The sequence below is a fragment of the Sphaeramia orbicularis genome, chromosome 16, assembly GCF_902148855.1.
Source record: "Sphaeramia orbicularis chromosome 16, fSphaOr1.1, whole genome shotgun sequence".
Classification (NCBI taxonomy): domain Eukaryota; kingdom Metazoa; phylum Chordata; class Actinopteri; order Kurtiformes; family Apogonidae; genus Sphaeramia; species Sphaeramia orbicularis.
The window spans coordinates 48,552,749-48,568,338 of record NC_043972.1 but is presented as its reverse complement, the minus strand read 5'-3'; the positions used below and the strand labels follow the sequence as shown (position 1 = coordinate 48,568,338).

Genomic DNA, 15,590 nt, shown 5'->3' with positions numbered 1-15,590 from the left:
TTTGCATGCCTCGCCCTGTGACCTTGACTATGTGAGACACGGGGGATGCTGAGCAGTTTTACTGAGGGTGCACAGTGGTTTCTGCAAGTGTAAACAACTTATTCTCAGTCGGCCGCTGCTCAGCTCAGCTCCCTGTCAATATGCAGCAGATAATGTTTATTCGTGCAGGAAAGCGGTGCGTTCTCCTGGTGAAACTCACAACCCAGTCCTTCTACTGCTCCTCGTCCTCCCCTCCTTTTCTGTCTCATCTGCTGATCCTTCCTTCATTATCAGCAGAGACTGGGGTGAGCACAAACCCTGATCTCACCTGGTCCATGTCACATTGGCCTTTACAAGTTTACAAGCCCACCCCCAGCCAACCCCCCCACACCACATCTCCCACATAACTACATATCTGTAAACTGTTCTGTATTGCTTCAGCACAGCACCTCACTCGTTTTGTAAATCCGTCTTGTAGCTGAAATAATTCCGGATTACTGATATTGCTTTTCTTTTTGGCACCAGTCTTCGTTTTCGGTGATTTTCTCTTGTTCGTTGCTCATTTTTCAATGTTGTTACCAGCGACTCACTCCATGTGCAGGGGTGTGGTCTGCTTCAGCAAACTGATTAAGAACGATTGTGATTGGTGGATCGCTGCACGCAGTGTGTGTCAGGTTGGAATTAGATGAGAACACGTTGAGTTCATTTGCCTCCTCCAACATTGCAGGACCTGTGATGTGACTATTGCACACACATACATTGCGATGACGATGCTCAAACAATATATTGTGCAGCTCTAATTATTATTATCATTATTATTATTATTATTATTATTATTATTATTATTATTATTATTATTATTACCATTATTATTATTATTATTATTATTATTACCATTATTATTATTATTATTATTATTATTATTATTAATATTAATATTAATATTAATTACCCCTCTATCCCGTTCTAAATTTTAAAAAATAATTCAGTTTCCTGGTGTGTCCACACATACTGTGCCATGTTTCTTTTAAAACTCTTCTTCTTCACTTGTTGTAACGTCCATCAACATCATTTTTTTTATTCACGTGACTCTAGTTGCAGAAAAAGGTCTTTCCATTGCAGTTTTATGTGATGTACCAATTGCACTCCACCCAAAAAACTACCCAAAACCACCACAAAAAGTTTTCAGCAAAAAACAAGAGTTTGGGCAAAATTGTCATTTTTCCATTTGGTAAATTTTTATGCGCAAGTTATATTTGCACAATTTGAGGGTCAGTGGAAAAGCGACTACTGTCCTCTGCACCTTAACGTGGTATGAATGTGCAGACTTGACTGAATGGGCGATGGGCGGGGTGTGTGTTTTTACAGTTTTCATTGTTCTTTTTACTATTTAATGCTATTTAAATTCTTTGCATTTCATATTGTATATTTACTTTTTTTTTACTCATGAAATACCGTCTCTATAAAGCGCATCAGAATTCCATTGTGTATTTCCATTGTGTATACAATGGCAATAAAAGGAATATTGAATCTTGAACATTACATGTTTTTGTGTGCATCCCTGGGTGTAAATGACTGAACAAGCACCCTTGTGTTTTTTCCTCATTCACATTTGGCTCTTTGGTTAATAAGACATTTCTCTGTTGTGTGACAAACTCCGAACACATATTTATTAGTGCCGAACACAGACTTCCAGAGAGGCCTTTTCTTTTATACAGAGCTGACGAATGAGGTGGAGAATCGTGGGACTCGGAGGTGATGGAGGGAGAAGAGGAAGAGAAAAGACAATTGGGCAGGGTGGGGCGTACGACACACACAATGTCTGTATTTGAGAGAGCTAGTAGATGTCTGAGAGATGTCTTCAATTGAGCGTGCATGGGTCCTAAATGGGTTTTCAGGGAGGGGGAAATGAAAGAGCCTGTCATCCCTCCACTCTGTCTCTCTCCCTTTCTGTCTAGTCCCGGTCTCCCTCCCTCTCTCCCCCGCCCACCGTCCCTCATCCCCCCTATTATTAGGGCCCGGTAATGAAATGTGGAGTGTCTCGTATTGGTGCCTGGGCCCCAGCAAACTGTATTAGTGTGTAAATGGTGAGGGAGTAATGAGAAAGCACTCAGGCCAGCCGGGAAGACTGGACCACGGGGCGTGTATTATGTCCATTCTTGTATGTGTACGTGTGTATGTGTGTGTTTGTGTGTGTGTGCAATGTGCATGTGCATCAAATGAATAACAAGAGACGTCGGGTGGAGAAGGTTCCCGGCTCATGGGGGTCGGAGTGGTGTTTCTGTCTCGGATGCCAATCCCAGAATTGTTAGCCCACAACGCTCGACATGCTTAGGAAATCTATTTGGTCAGAAACACAATCACACCCGTGGCCTAAAGCATCAATGCCGTTACGAGGATCCAGTAATTGAAGTCTTTTTAAGGTGAATTATGCGAGCTTAGCAAAAAGGATTTATGCTTTAATACCTTATGGACTGACTTCATTAAATCAGCACCTGCACTTTACTCAAATCTGTCCATCTTTTGTAGGTTTTCCGTCCTGATTCTCCGGACACAGAGCACCGCTGCTTTTAAATCCTATCTGCTATTGCATTCACCTCGCCTCCCAGCAGTAATTAGAGTCTGTTTAGGAGGAAAAACCAGGGCTCTGACTGCTGAAACCAACTGATCTAGTGCATAATGTCTGTTCTTCGTCTTTAACATCCCAGAAGGGGAATACCTGTTCCTTTCTTTTTCCTCTGCCTGCCTGCATAATGTATAAATGCACATTGTTCATACAAATGGCCCACACCGCTGTGGCCATGTAATAAAGGGCTGTGTGTGAATGTGGCTGAGTGATATTGTTCTATTTCCGCTGGCCTGGAGGACCCTGAAGGAGAACACAGAGACAAGACAGACATCCTGTAAATACTGGCTCTGTCGTTTTTTTTCATTGCTGGATTTCTTGTTCCTCTTCTTCTCTGCAGATTTGCTGCCTAAGTCAGTGGAAAGCGTCTTCATCTTCCAGGAGGCTAGTGAAACTGAGCCCAATGTGGCAACCCCGACATACGACGCCATCGTCGTGGAGCAGTGGACCGTTATTGATGTGAGTGGATGGATTTTTTAACTTTGACACTGTGTCACAGATTTTCTGCTTCCTGACACCAGTGGAGAGGAAAAGCTGTGCAGGTGTGTTTGCTCCTTATCTGCTACACCAGTCTGATGTACTTTACATAAATTTGTCCACCGTCATGAGAATAGACCTTGGCTAAGGCTCAGATTAGATTAATAGCCAAACTTGAGCTCAATATTTAATTGCATCTGTTACACAAATTAGGTTTGTTCTAAATAGGTCTCATTTGGTTTCGAGTATTAATATTAAAGATTTTTTTCAAAGCAAAAAACATGCCAGAACATGCCACCACTTCAAACCACTCAGTTCACTCCACTCGAATTTGAAGTTAAATATTATTTTAGATACTGCATTAGCGAAAAATGGATAGAGTACTTTAACCCCTGACATGTCTGTGGCGCTCGTACTGAATGTATGATTTATTTTAAATATTCCTAAAAATGTAATCATTTGCTCAATAGTTAAAATTTTAAACTATGTTAATAAAATAGACCTTGTCCTTTCCATAGACTTCTGAGCATGCTCAGTACACCCCTCACCACCTGTGGAATGGGGGGTAAAACACAGAGCAGTGAGTGAGACCGACTCACTATAAAAACATTGTTTTCCTTGTGTTTTTTTGTTATTATTATTGTTTGCAGTGTTGTGGTGATTTTCCTTTTTTCTTTTTTTTTTTTTGTACTGTTTTTACCGAGTTTTGTCAGTGTAACTGCTTTTTAGAGTTCAATCAGGCGCCAAAAAGCAGTTGGATTGATTTAGAAAAAAGCCCCAAAACAAAAACTACTGGGCCCAAATTCAAATCCTTGTTGTTCAGTGTGTTCCAGTTCACAGTTCATGATAAACATCCTAAATCTCTTATTGATGTGCATTCTGAGTGTCTTATTTTGTAAAAACCTGTAAAACTGCAATTCTTCTCTTTGTCTTTTTCTGTTATTCCACCAGTTTTGACCCTAAAACACGCAGTAAAACAAAACCACCGAAGAAAAGGAACACAAACACATACTCACAACAGCTTTTATGACACTGAAACAGACGCAAATTCACAGAAGCCAGTTTACCTGAAATTATGTCTCAGGGGTTAAAGGGTTAAAAAGGAGTCAGCATCTTCACGTCATGATTGCAACAAACTCTGAGGCCAAAAGTTAACTCTCCAAACTTTAAGGGAAGCAGTGAATGGAAGTAAAAGTGAATGATCGCTGAGGTTGACGAACAGACGCCTCAGATACATCAATCACTGAATGCAACTAATCAACAAAAGGTCAAAGTTCAAATCAGTGTGAATGTCACTGGGATAAAGTATCCAACACCGAAAAAAGGGAAGGTCAAAACAGAAGACGACCTGGAAAGTGATTAAAAGTGGATTATCTGGAAAACAACAGCCAACAATCCAATCTCCTGTTTTTTGGTGAACTGGAAGATGCAACAAAGGATGATACATGTGCAAATTTTATGTGCAAGAGGCTTCACAAAAACACATAGAAATATCTTGTTGTAAACTGGAAAGATTTCATTTATTTGGATTTAAGTGCAGCTGGTCAGAGAAAGCACCAACTATTTACCCCAGTGAAAATTGAACTACTACTACACTGGGTAACATATACTTAAATACACATGTGCTCTACAAGTTCCAAGCCACTGCTGCAGCACAAAAGTTTCCGAATGGCCTGGATGGATAAAAAAAAAAAAAAAAAAGTCTCCTATGAAATAATTCTATGTTAAATGAAATTTAAAAAATTACAGTCTGGCAGAAAATGGAGAAATAATTAGTTTTTTCTCCCATATATTCTATAGTATGTTATATTAATATATGTCACTTGCACACTTATCAAAGTCACATACTGCACTTGTTACTTTATTTATTATTACTATTGCTATTTGTTGTTATTTTCAGTCACTTTAACAACTGTTTGTATTTTTTATCTTTTTCATTTTTTGTATTTTATCTGATGCATATTGTCTGTGCTGCTGTGCGTTTGAAGGTATCAGCAGTGTAGCGTTTGTGTCTATTATCAGTCTCTAGTAGATTGGTACTTGCACTGCATTTCATTTTTCTGTTTTGGTTTGTTTTCTTTTGTGGTGAGATTCATGCTGCATGTTTTTGTAGGCCACTTACGGATTCCTAAAAGTCATTTTGGCTGGGAAAATATCAGCTAAAATGACTAAACACAGTCATTGTTGGTGTGCAAGGACCGTGTTTCATTTAATATTAAAGGCTGTAAAAACCCAGTGAAGCGAAATAGGATATTAGCCTTTTCCAGAAAAGAACATGTCTCTGTTGCAATGTTACAAGAGACACATTTGCCAGAGGAAGAACACAAATAATAGTAAAGGCAGAGGTGTAATAATACAAACAAATAAAAATGGACCTCTCACTGTTAATCACTGTGGGGTTGATCCAAACGGACGATTATACAGGGAAAAATTACTATTCTTCATGTCTCTGCTGCTCCCAATATTGATATAGTTTTAGATATTATTCCGATTGTTGGGAAGGTGCATAAATAAATGCAGCTGGCTACAGTAAAGGTTATACTTAAAGAACCAGAGATTCCTTCATCCTTTAGACATTTATCTCTTATTCATTAAAAACCGTCAGTCTCAATGAAGTATTTGCAGATTGTAAGAACAATAAGACAGTAAGAAATATCCAGCAGTACCTACTTCAGACACTGAAAAAGCATTTGATTGTGTAGAAGAGGATAATTTATTCAGAACGCTTAATTAATTTTCTTTTGGTGATATTTTGAACCCATAGATCCAGTGCTACTTTAACCTGTCCTAGTGATTCATTACCATTTATTATAATGTGATCTTCTGTATCTGTATTTTGCGCTTCATTTTTCTCAGTGAAAATCAGATATTTTTCTATATTTAATTTGCTACTTACTCTGAAGTTTTTTGGATTATGCATTAAGACATTTTCCCATTGGTAAGAAAATCAATCATAAGTATAAAATACACAAGACTGTTTGATCAGTTTCATCAAACCTTGGGTAGTTTTCTTCTAAGTTCACTATTTTCAAAAAAAAAAAAAATTATATATATATCTCAAATAATTACCAACAAAATCTACCTGAATTGCTGCTTCAGTTTCATTCATTCATTCATTTCATTTATTTTGTTCATGGTTGTGAATTTCATCAGCAGACATTCAATAATCATCAGGTGAACAAACATATACACACCCATGCTCAAAAAGGAGCAGGATGAAGAAAATCTTATATTTCCTGCCCCCTTCTCAATAATAATAGCCTTTATGGTTAGCTATACACAACTAGCTATAAAGTCATACTGAAGTCAGACAAACCAAACAAAATACATCCAATGATAATTCAAAATGAATACAAAACCAAGTGCAAAACTACATATCTAGGAAGTACAAAACATAGATAAATGATAAAATAATTTATATATATATATATATATATATATATATATATATATATATATATATATATATATATATATATATATATATATACATATATACACACACACACACACACCTGATGTATGTCATGTTCTTTCAAACTAACCTACAGAGTCCATGTTCTCAGCATTAACAGATCAGATGTTGTCTTCTTCTGGGGGGGTTTATCTGTCTTGTTAAACCTGTCAAAGTAAATGGAAACACAACCAATGTCAATATGTTGGGGTTTTTTTAAGAGTTAATGTGATTGCTTCGAAGTAGAAAGGCTGAAATGGACAGAATTCCTTTTAAGAGTCTGGTAGTTTTGAGCTCAGATGTCACTGGGATATGTGCCCTGTACCCCCCACCCCCCGCCCCCGCCCCCACCCCCTTCACTCTGCAGCCCAACAACCCCAAAGGCAAATCTGGCAAATCTCAATTTATGGGACATGTGTCGTGGCTGCTTGTCTTATCAGGAGCAAACAAGCCCTTATCTGTCCCCGATTAGTGTCTCTCTTCAGCACAACTTCCAAGTTGGAAATTGATTTCTGTCGAGTGTTGAAGTCTTTGCAGCCGTTTCAGTGCTTTTCATCTGTATGTACGTATGTGTACGTCTGTGTGTCCATACATGATTGTGCATGCAGCTGTATGTGCTTTTATTTGTCCCCGTTATGACTTTGTACATGAGGGTTTTTTTTGTGTGGACGTGTTTGCTGATGATATCTCAGTAATTGAATTCTGACTTTTTTTTTTTGCCCGGCCCGGGGCTTTCCAAGTGTGAAAGGACACTTTTGTTCCCGAAATGTGTCTGTGTGATTGTCCTGCCCAGCGCTGATGGACACATGTGCCAATAAAAGGCGTCCTGCAGTCCTCTGGCTTCTTCCCTCTGAGATGAATGGACGGACTGGTCTCATCCTAATGGATTTCGAGGCCTCTTTAGAAATGTTGACCGCAATGAACCCACACCCGCTGTTGCAGCAGATCCAATCAACCCCTCTGCTTGGACTTTATCAAAACTGGTTTCACATGAGTGATCTGCACCGCGACAAATCAGACTGACAACACAATCTTTCACCGAGGCCGATCGGGGCCTCGCATCATGATATGCAAAGTATCCTCATAGCTCATTACTGTTTCACTGGAAGGTAATTACAATGGAAAATGATGCAGAATACTGAGCAGGGCAGTATTTTTTATTTATTTATTTTTGTTCATCGTCTCTTATATGTCATTTTTTCTTCTCTAGAGCAGGGGTTACAAACTTTTAAACTCACGACCCCCAAAATAATGGTGCCAAAGCCTGGCAACCCCCACTATCCCCAAAGTGACTGAAACTTAAAAAAAACGAAAAAAAAAAAAAAAAAAAAATGTGTGCACAGGAGTCATGCAATGATACAGTGGCATATTTGCCGCATTGCATTGTGGGTACTTGACATTTTACTCATTGTATTCTGTTTTATGTGCAGGGGTTCGGGGGGGGGGGGTTATGGTAATGTTTATTTAGGTTAATGCCTCTGTCTTACAACATTCATGGGCCTTTTTATGTTTATTTAAATTCTTATTAATGTGCCATCATTAGTCAAACCTGTAGACAGAACAATACCGTACCTGTTTGTCACTGTCATGCTGTTGTTCATGCCACATTAATTAAACTTCTGCTCTTTCAAAGTAAAAGCACTTCAAAACTCACTATATTAATGTTCTTCCTTCAAAGTACAGGTGCAACAATACCGCCTTTAATCAGTCGTACTCACCTAGGGATCACATCAAGAGGTTTCTGAAAATCATCTTACAACCCCCCGCTGGTGTTGTGACCCCCACCTTGGGAACCCCTGCTCTAGAGCTAAACACATTCATTTATCCTAAAGTCTGACAGGTAGTTTGATAGAATGAACTACGACAGGAAAAGGACAACAGGCTGTTAGACTGAAGGTGTGCAGTCATTTATCCAGCATCATCTTCTCAGAGACTGTATCTGCTCATCTCTAAAAGTTGCAAATGTCTCACTTAGTGAGACTGATCAGAGAATTTGCATGAGTTAATATCATCAGAGCCGCAGACCAGTAATGATGAATTGCAGGGATACAGTATATCAGAAGTAATCTAATAATGTGCCATCTTACTCAGACTGCAAAGTAATAATACATGAAGGCCTGGTTATACTGAAAGTGGCAAAGAAAGACTGTTGAGCAAATCCCAGAGAAATGGTTGTAGTGGGTTCATAAAGGAAAGGACATGGTGAACTGTAGTTTAATGAAAACTAATGGAGTACTTTGTCACTGGTCCAGCAAGACTCCATACTTCATGGTAATACTATACCTATACTGAATCCATCATCTTTCTGGTACAGGGGACAAAAACTCTGTCTTGCATGTATTGTATTTATTTAGGTTGTGGTCTTAATCCAAGGACAGTCATGATGCTTTTGCAAACAGTGTTAGGGGAATAGCCTGGTGAAACATTTGTACCTGAGAAACTCTGGTGTTAAAATGTACAAAAAAAAAACAAAAAAAAAAAAACAAAGAAAGCATCACAAAGACACAAATAGGCCCACCTTATTGTAAAACCCAACACCTATAACCACAGTAAAAAAAAACATCCTGCCTAAAATAGTTAAATATGTTGTTCACCTGCATGTGATCCATGTCAGCATTCCTTGCATTAGTGCTTCCAAAGGACAAAATACATTAGAAAACATTAATTTGTGCAAAATAAATGTTTCATTTAGGCTCTGAGATGTCAGTTTGGTTTAGAGACAAAATAATGTACTTAAGGTTTGGAGAAGATGATGACAAAGCTAAAAAAAAAAAAAAAATGAAGAAATGAATCTTAAACCCTGGAAATTAGTGTTAATTTTCATGCTACAGCAGTGGAGTTCACAACCTAATGTTAGGATTTTTCCTGCATTTAAAGAAATCATAAATACGAGATAATCTGCTGCTGAGCACAGCATGTGAAACTTTTATTTAACTGAGCTTTTATTCAACAATAGCAAAGTTGAAAGATTTTTAAACTAACAGAAACATATCAGATTTCAACTGTGAACTCTAAATTTCTCAGGTGTTCAAGTTATGTACAGGTCAGTGTACAGACACCAGCAGGATATCAACTTTTGAGTTCTTTGAAATCTAAGTTATCAAATTTCAGATGGCTTTGGATACCTGAAGCTGAAAACCTGGCATTTTCAGAATTCACTGGTGATCATGTATTCCATTTATAAGTACCAACTAACTAAAGTACTGAAGGACACTCATTTTTTATTATTATTATTTTTCTCCCACCCAATCAAGCACATATTATGTCAGATTGCAAATACACAATAAAAGACATTTGGCTCAGAATGGAATTGGATTGGAACAGTTGTGTTTATACATACACACACACACACAAATATATATATAAATAAATAAATAAATAAATATATATACATATATATGTGTGTGTGTGTGTGTGTGTGTGTGTGTGTGTGTGTGTGTGTGTGTATGTATGTGTGTATGTATGTATGTGTATATGTATATATATATATAATTCCAAATTCCTGATGTTATGGAGAAATTCTGGTTTCAGATTTGATCTCCATGACTGATATATGGGGCTTTTCACCACCATCTACTCAGCTTTACTTGTTTTTTTGTTTTGTTTTGTTTTTCTTAATGGTTTTCCATTAGATGATGGTACCTGGTACTTTTTTAGTACCTATTCATCCAGGGTCCCAAGCGAGCTGAGTCAAGTCAAAAATGTGATGTCATCAGATTGCAGGCCTCTGACTGGATAAAGAGTGCCATCACTGGAGGAGTCATGAGTAACTCCACGTCCTCCGTTGTTTGTGTCACATACAAATGATGTCACAGGAGTTTCTGCCTGCGTTGCTATGACAACCCAGCCCATGCTGAGGTGGTATACAATTGTAATGGAAAAAAACGGTAGAGTCAAGTCAAGTCAAGTAGAGGTGACTAGTGCTAAAACTGCACATGAAAAGGTTTTTGTTGTGATGGGAAAAAAATCTATTTTGGTCGAAGGCACCAGGCTGATGCTAACGCATAAGATGACCTACAGAATGATTTCATCCCTTTAAAACTCTGTAAAGCACAAACATAATGTCATCATTACAGTAAGAAACATGTGGCTACGTTTAGGTTAAGGCAAAAAAAAAAACAACTTGTCAAGCTATAAAGAAACTTGATAAGGTTAGAAGAAGAACATCATTATGGTTCTAAAAACAACCAGACCCAGATTAAAAGTAAATGTAAAGCAGTTTGGGGTCGACTGCTACAATAAGCCAAGTGTTGTTGTAAAAAGCAGGTTTCACAGTTTCTGCAGAAAAAAATCTTAAAGATTATTTAAGTGTGAGAAAAAATAAGCTGGTCATTAAAAGACATTTGTAATATCTGCAACATATAATCACTCATACTACTTAGGTGATTAGCAAAGAGGTATTCAAACAGATTGATCTTTTTAGTAACTTTTCGAGTAAAAATACAAAACATTCAGTCATTTCAAGTTCTCAAAGGCTCTTTTTTTTGTCTTATTCAAGTAAAGTAAAGTATCTTTGGGATTCTTGATTAGTGTTAATAAGCACTTTGTAGGTATTAGTTTGTCAGTATTTCATTTTATATTTACTTTGATTAAATGATGAATGAATTAATCAAGAGGTGAGAGCTGGTGCCATGGATTTGCAGATTTCCTCACCCACAGTGACTGAATTCATTCATCACTGGGATCACCACAATAGTTGTGGTTGCTGTGAGGTGTTATATTTTTATCAAACTGAATTTACAAATTTTAGTTTAAAAAGCTAACATTCATTCTAAACCTAGGGAACAGCAAACCAAGCTGTCACCTTCAGTTTGTTTATTTGATCTGCTTGGTCAAAAAATAGATTCCATTTGTGATTGTTTTAGTTTATTCGTATCATGTCTCAGCAAAGAAATTATTTTAAACCAGATGATGAAATTTTGATTATGATGAAAAGCAAATAAATGTGATGAAAGATGTAACGTATCACATTTCAGACAAGGAAAAGCCCAGAGGTCTGACTACAAAATGAGCCTAGAAAATATTAAACATATAATTACACGTCAAACTGACAAACTAAGATACGAGCGTTATGAAAACTGCCTGGAAATGACAGCAGAACACAGCCTGGAGGAAAACAGCACAAAAACAACAAAATGCATCAAATGACAAAGAAGGGAAGTACAAGTAAAAGCATGTGTGCAGGTTGTTCTGCATTAAACACCATTAGAGCAGAAGGAGCTCCAACAGATCTTCAACATTGTGCTGAAAAGTTTTAAAGATGCAGTTGTTTCCTGACCATGAATGACCTGAATAAGAACCATATGGACGATGATGAAGAGTTCACAATGAATAACCCATCAAGGGTCTCAGCTCCGAAACACCAATTAGGACCGGCTTCTCATCTCATGTCTCCAGTGGAAAATCAATAAGAGAGCTGCCTCGGAGCTGAAGTACCTTCTTTTGTATCGCTGAGCTTCAGGAGCAAAAGCTACACAAAACAAGCTCTAGTTCAGATCTGGTTTTATGCTGCCTTCACGTGCTGTGGGAATTATGGTAAATTCTAAAACTCAAAAATTGCATGTGAATGCCGCCTCACGAGGACATCAATCTGGGTCAGAAGTAACTGGTTCTGGTTCTGGAGCGTTTTGATGGTGGACCGTTAACCATTCAGAGCTCTCACCAGCTACAGACTCCACTGAGGTGAGACAGTTCTGGAAACAGTTCACTGTGGTCTGTAGTGAGTCCAGTAGTCCAGTAGTGAGTCCAGTAGTGGTTTTATGGCTCTTGAATCAGGTAGGAGACATCCTGCTTGAGTAAGGCCACATTTACACGTATCTGACAACACAGAGATTTTTCTCTGCATTTGTGCCTATTGTTTAGACAACAATGATGGCCACGCCCACTTAAAACAATGGTTTCTAAAAATTCCTCCCAAAGTGAACATTTTGATCAAGCTCCATTTTTTGTGTTTGCATATAAACAGAGATTGAACAGACGTCACAGTTTTTGACGGAAATACGTTTGCGTCACATGTGCAACTTATGTCAAGTAATGGAAGTAATGTTTTGTTGCGATTCTTTCAGTATTCTGATTGGTTAAATGTATGTCTCACCACACTGACATCTACGGGCTTGGCATGCTCTTGATGTTGTAGATATATGGAGCAGTGTAAATTAAAATTTTTCTGAAAACAGTCACATGTGCACAAAGTTTTATTTTTTAAACTGAGGGGGAAATATTCATTTTCCAAAATACCTAGCTATGTGTAAACATAGCCTGAGGGTCTCTGTTTTGCACAGTTGGTCCATAACCACCACCGCAACTGGAGCAGGCTCCTCGGAGATCTCCAAATTTTTTGCAGTTGTCGGGCAGTTGTCAGTCACCAAAAAAGCTAACTTCCATGCAGAACATGTGGCCAGAGTATGGCCACTATTAGCTGATTTCATGTTTTTAGAGTTGCTCATTTTACGAAGGATAGGCTAAACTAGCGCAAACAGAGTTAAGTAAGTAAGTAAATTTTATTTATAGAGCACTTTTCACAGACAGTCACAAAGTGTTTTACAGTGCAAAGTACAAATGAACAGTACAAATAAAAATACAAGTAAAATACCATTAAAACACAACAAAATACAATTAAAATATAATAAATACATAAAGTGCAATCAGTTTGTAGCAGCCCCGAGTCAGTTGGGAAATTAAAAAGCCTGCCTGAACAGGAGTGTTTTGAGGTGTTTTTTAAAACTCTCTACAGAGTCCATGGACCGTAGGTGTAGAGGCAGGTCATTCCAAAGACGCGGTGCGACAGCTTTAAAAGACCTGTCACCCTGTGTGCTAAAACAGGTGCGAGGAACCATCAGCAGGTGCTTCCCTGAAGACCTCAGGCTACGAGCTGAGCTCTAGGGCTGAATCAGCGCAGTAATGTATGCAGGGGCCTGGCCATGTAAAGCCCGGAAAGTTAGCACCAGAATTTTAAAATGAAAACGATATATAATTTACCAAAAAAGATTATTTAAAAAGGAAGATAACAAAAACCAAACTGGGAGACTTCACCTGTGCTTCGTCTTCCTACATGTTTCAACTGGAAGTCCATGAATGCTCCCTCACGTTATTTTCCACTGGAGAACTGGGAAAAAAATCTTGATAGACAAGCCGTCAAGATGAAATAACGATACTTTTATTAACATTCTGCTGTTGTTAGCTGATGATGTTGCAATTTATAGCATATGCAATTTGCAAAAAATTGTTAAAAATAAATTCAGAAAATGCTGTAGCAGATGAATTAACATGTCCAAAACTGTTTTATCCAAGTACCAGGTCATAATAAATTGTGCATCAGCCATTTTTAATTTCGCTAACACAAAAAAAGTACTTGAACACAAAGCACTTGTAATTTTGAATTCACAAGTGGAAAGGATCATCTTCCCTATAGCACGTGAAGGCAGCATCAGATTCAGACCCAGAGATGCCGCTGCTACAGTTTATACATAGAGATGAAACGGGGGTGGTGGGTTCACCAGAGTCTGCGTCATATTCACATCACATATGTTTTATTAAGAGATGGAGTGATAATCCTGTCTGTGCAGCTGAGACCCGGAAGACATGTTGTGTCTTTGAAGAGTTTTGTTTGTTATTCCCTTCCATAAGACGTCTGCAGCCCCATTAGAACCACTTCAGCCCAGCAGTGGGTCCATTACAACAAGTCTATGTAATGCAACAAGCTGAGGTTCAGAGTCTGAGCCTTCAGATATTTTACATCAACAAAGAGGAGCCTGGTTCTGAAAGATCCTGTGTTCCTGTTGAAAGGGTCTTAATATGTCATTTGCACAGCTGGTTCAGTCCAACCTGTACGTACATCCTGTTCTAGTGATTTCACACCAAACTGTCAGACTGAGTCACACAGAGGCAGAGCAAGACAAAAAAAAAAAACAAAAAACACCTCAGTTGAATGAGTTTGTGAGTCGGATGCAGGTGGATAAATCTACAGACTTAGTAGTAACATAAATAAATATAGTTTCTTGTAGTGTATTTCTATGCACATTCTGTAGGATTACATTTAAAATGGCTGATCAAAATGACAAAGTATGCTAAAACTTCATACTTCAAAATCATCACATCATTTTCATATTGTTTCATTTTTTACATTATTTCCATCTTTTTTTATGTTGTTTTTGTCTGACGTCTTTTACATTGTTTTCATTTTATTATGTCATTGTCATCTTTAAACCCAGAGCTGGCTTCATCTCAGTGTTATTTTTCATCCTTTTAGGTTTAATCAGTCAAACGTTGGATGTAAAGGTAAATATTGACACATGATTACTGTCCACAAATGCATCAACAGTCTGTTTTGAAAATGGAGGCAGTGAAAGTATAATACCTGATACTTGAAATGTGTTTATTACAGTAACAGGGTATTAGTGCTTTGTTTCATCTGCCCCCAGTTAAGTTTTATGTACCCGAAATAAAATAAAATAAAATAAAATAAAATAAAATAAAATAAAATAAAATAAAATAAATAATAAAGACTTGTGTCACAGAGGTAATGAGATGAAGTTTTCCTCCATGAAATATTTGATGCTTTCAGACACAGACACCAGACAGTTTAGAGTGGAGATGAGGAAAGACAGACAGGCAGACAGAGAGACAGACAGACAGATAGAAACACAGACAGATAGACAGACGGACGACAGAAACACAGACAGACGGAGAGACAGACAGAAATACAGACAGATAGGCAGGCAGATGGACAGACAGAGAGACAGACGGAAACACAGACAGACGACAGGAACACAGACAGATAGACAGACAGACAGACAGATAGAAACACAGACAGATAGACAGACGGAAACAGAGACAGACAGATAGACAGACAGACAAATAGAAACACAGACAGGCAGACAAGAGACAGACAGACGGACGGACAGACAGAAATACAGACAGAAAGGCAGACAGGCAGGCAGATGGACAGACGGAAACACAGACAGACAGGCAGACAGACCAGCAGACAGACAGAATAGATAACTTGAATTTGACAGTACTTGCATCCTGTGGTTGTAAATGGAGCCTTTAGTCCTG

The 15,590-nt window shown here is 38.0% G+C and overlaps 1 protein-coding gene across 2 annotated transcripts in view; it reads left to right on the top strand.

The window, feature by feature from the left end:
* The window catches only part of rftn1b (raftlin, lipid raft linker 1b), a 272,217-nt gene that overhangs the window by 212,756 nt on the left and 43,871 nt on the right, over positions 1 to 15,590 (top strand). For both annotated transcript variants that reach the window (XM_030158789.1, XM_030158788.1), the window contains exon 7: positions 2,946 to 3,064. In XM_030158789.1, the coding sequence (XP_030014649.1) occupies positions 2,946 to 3,064 (119 nt within the window). The remainder of the gene's footprint in view (positions 1 to 2,945; positions 3,065 to 15,590) is intronic.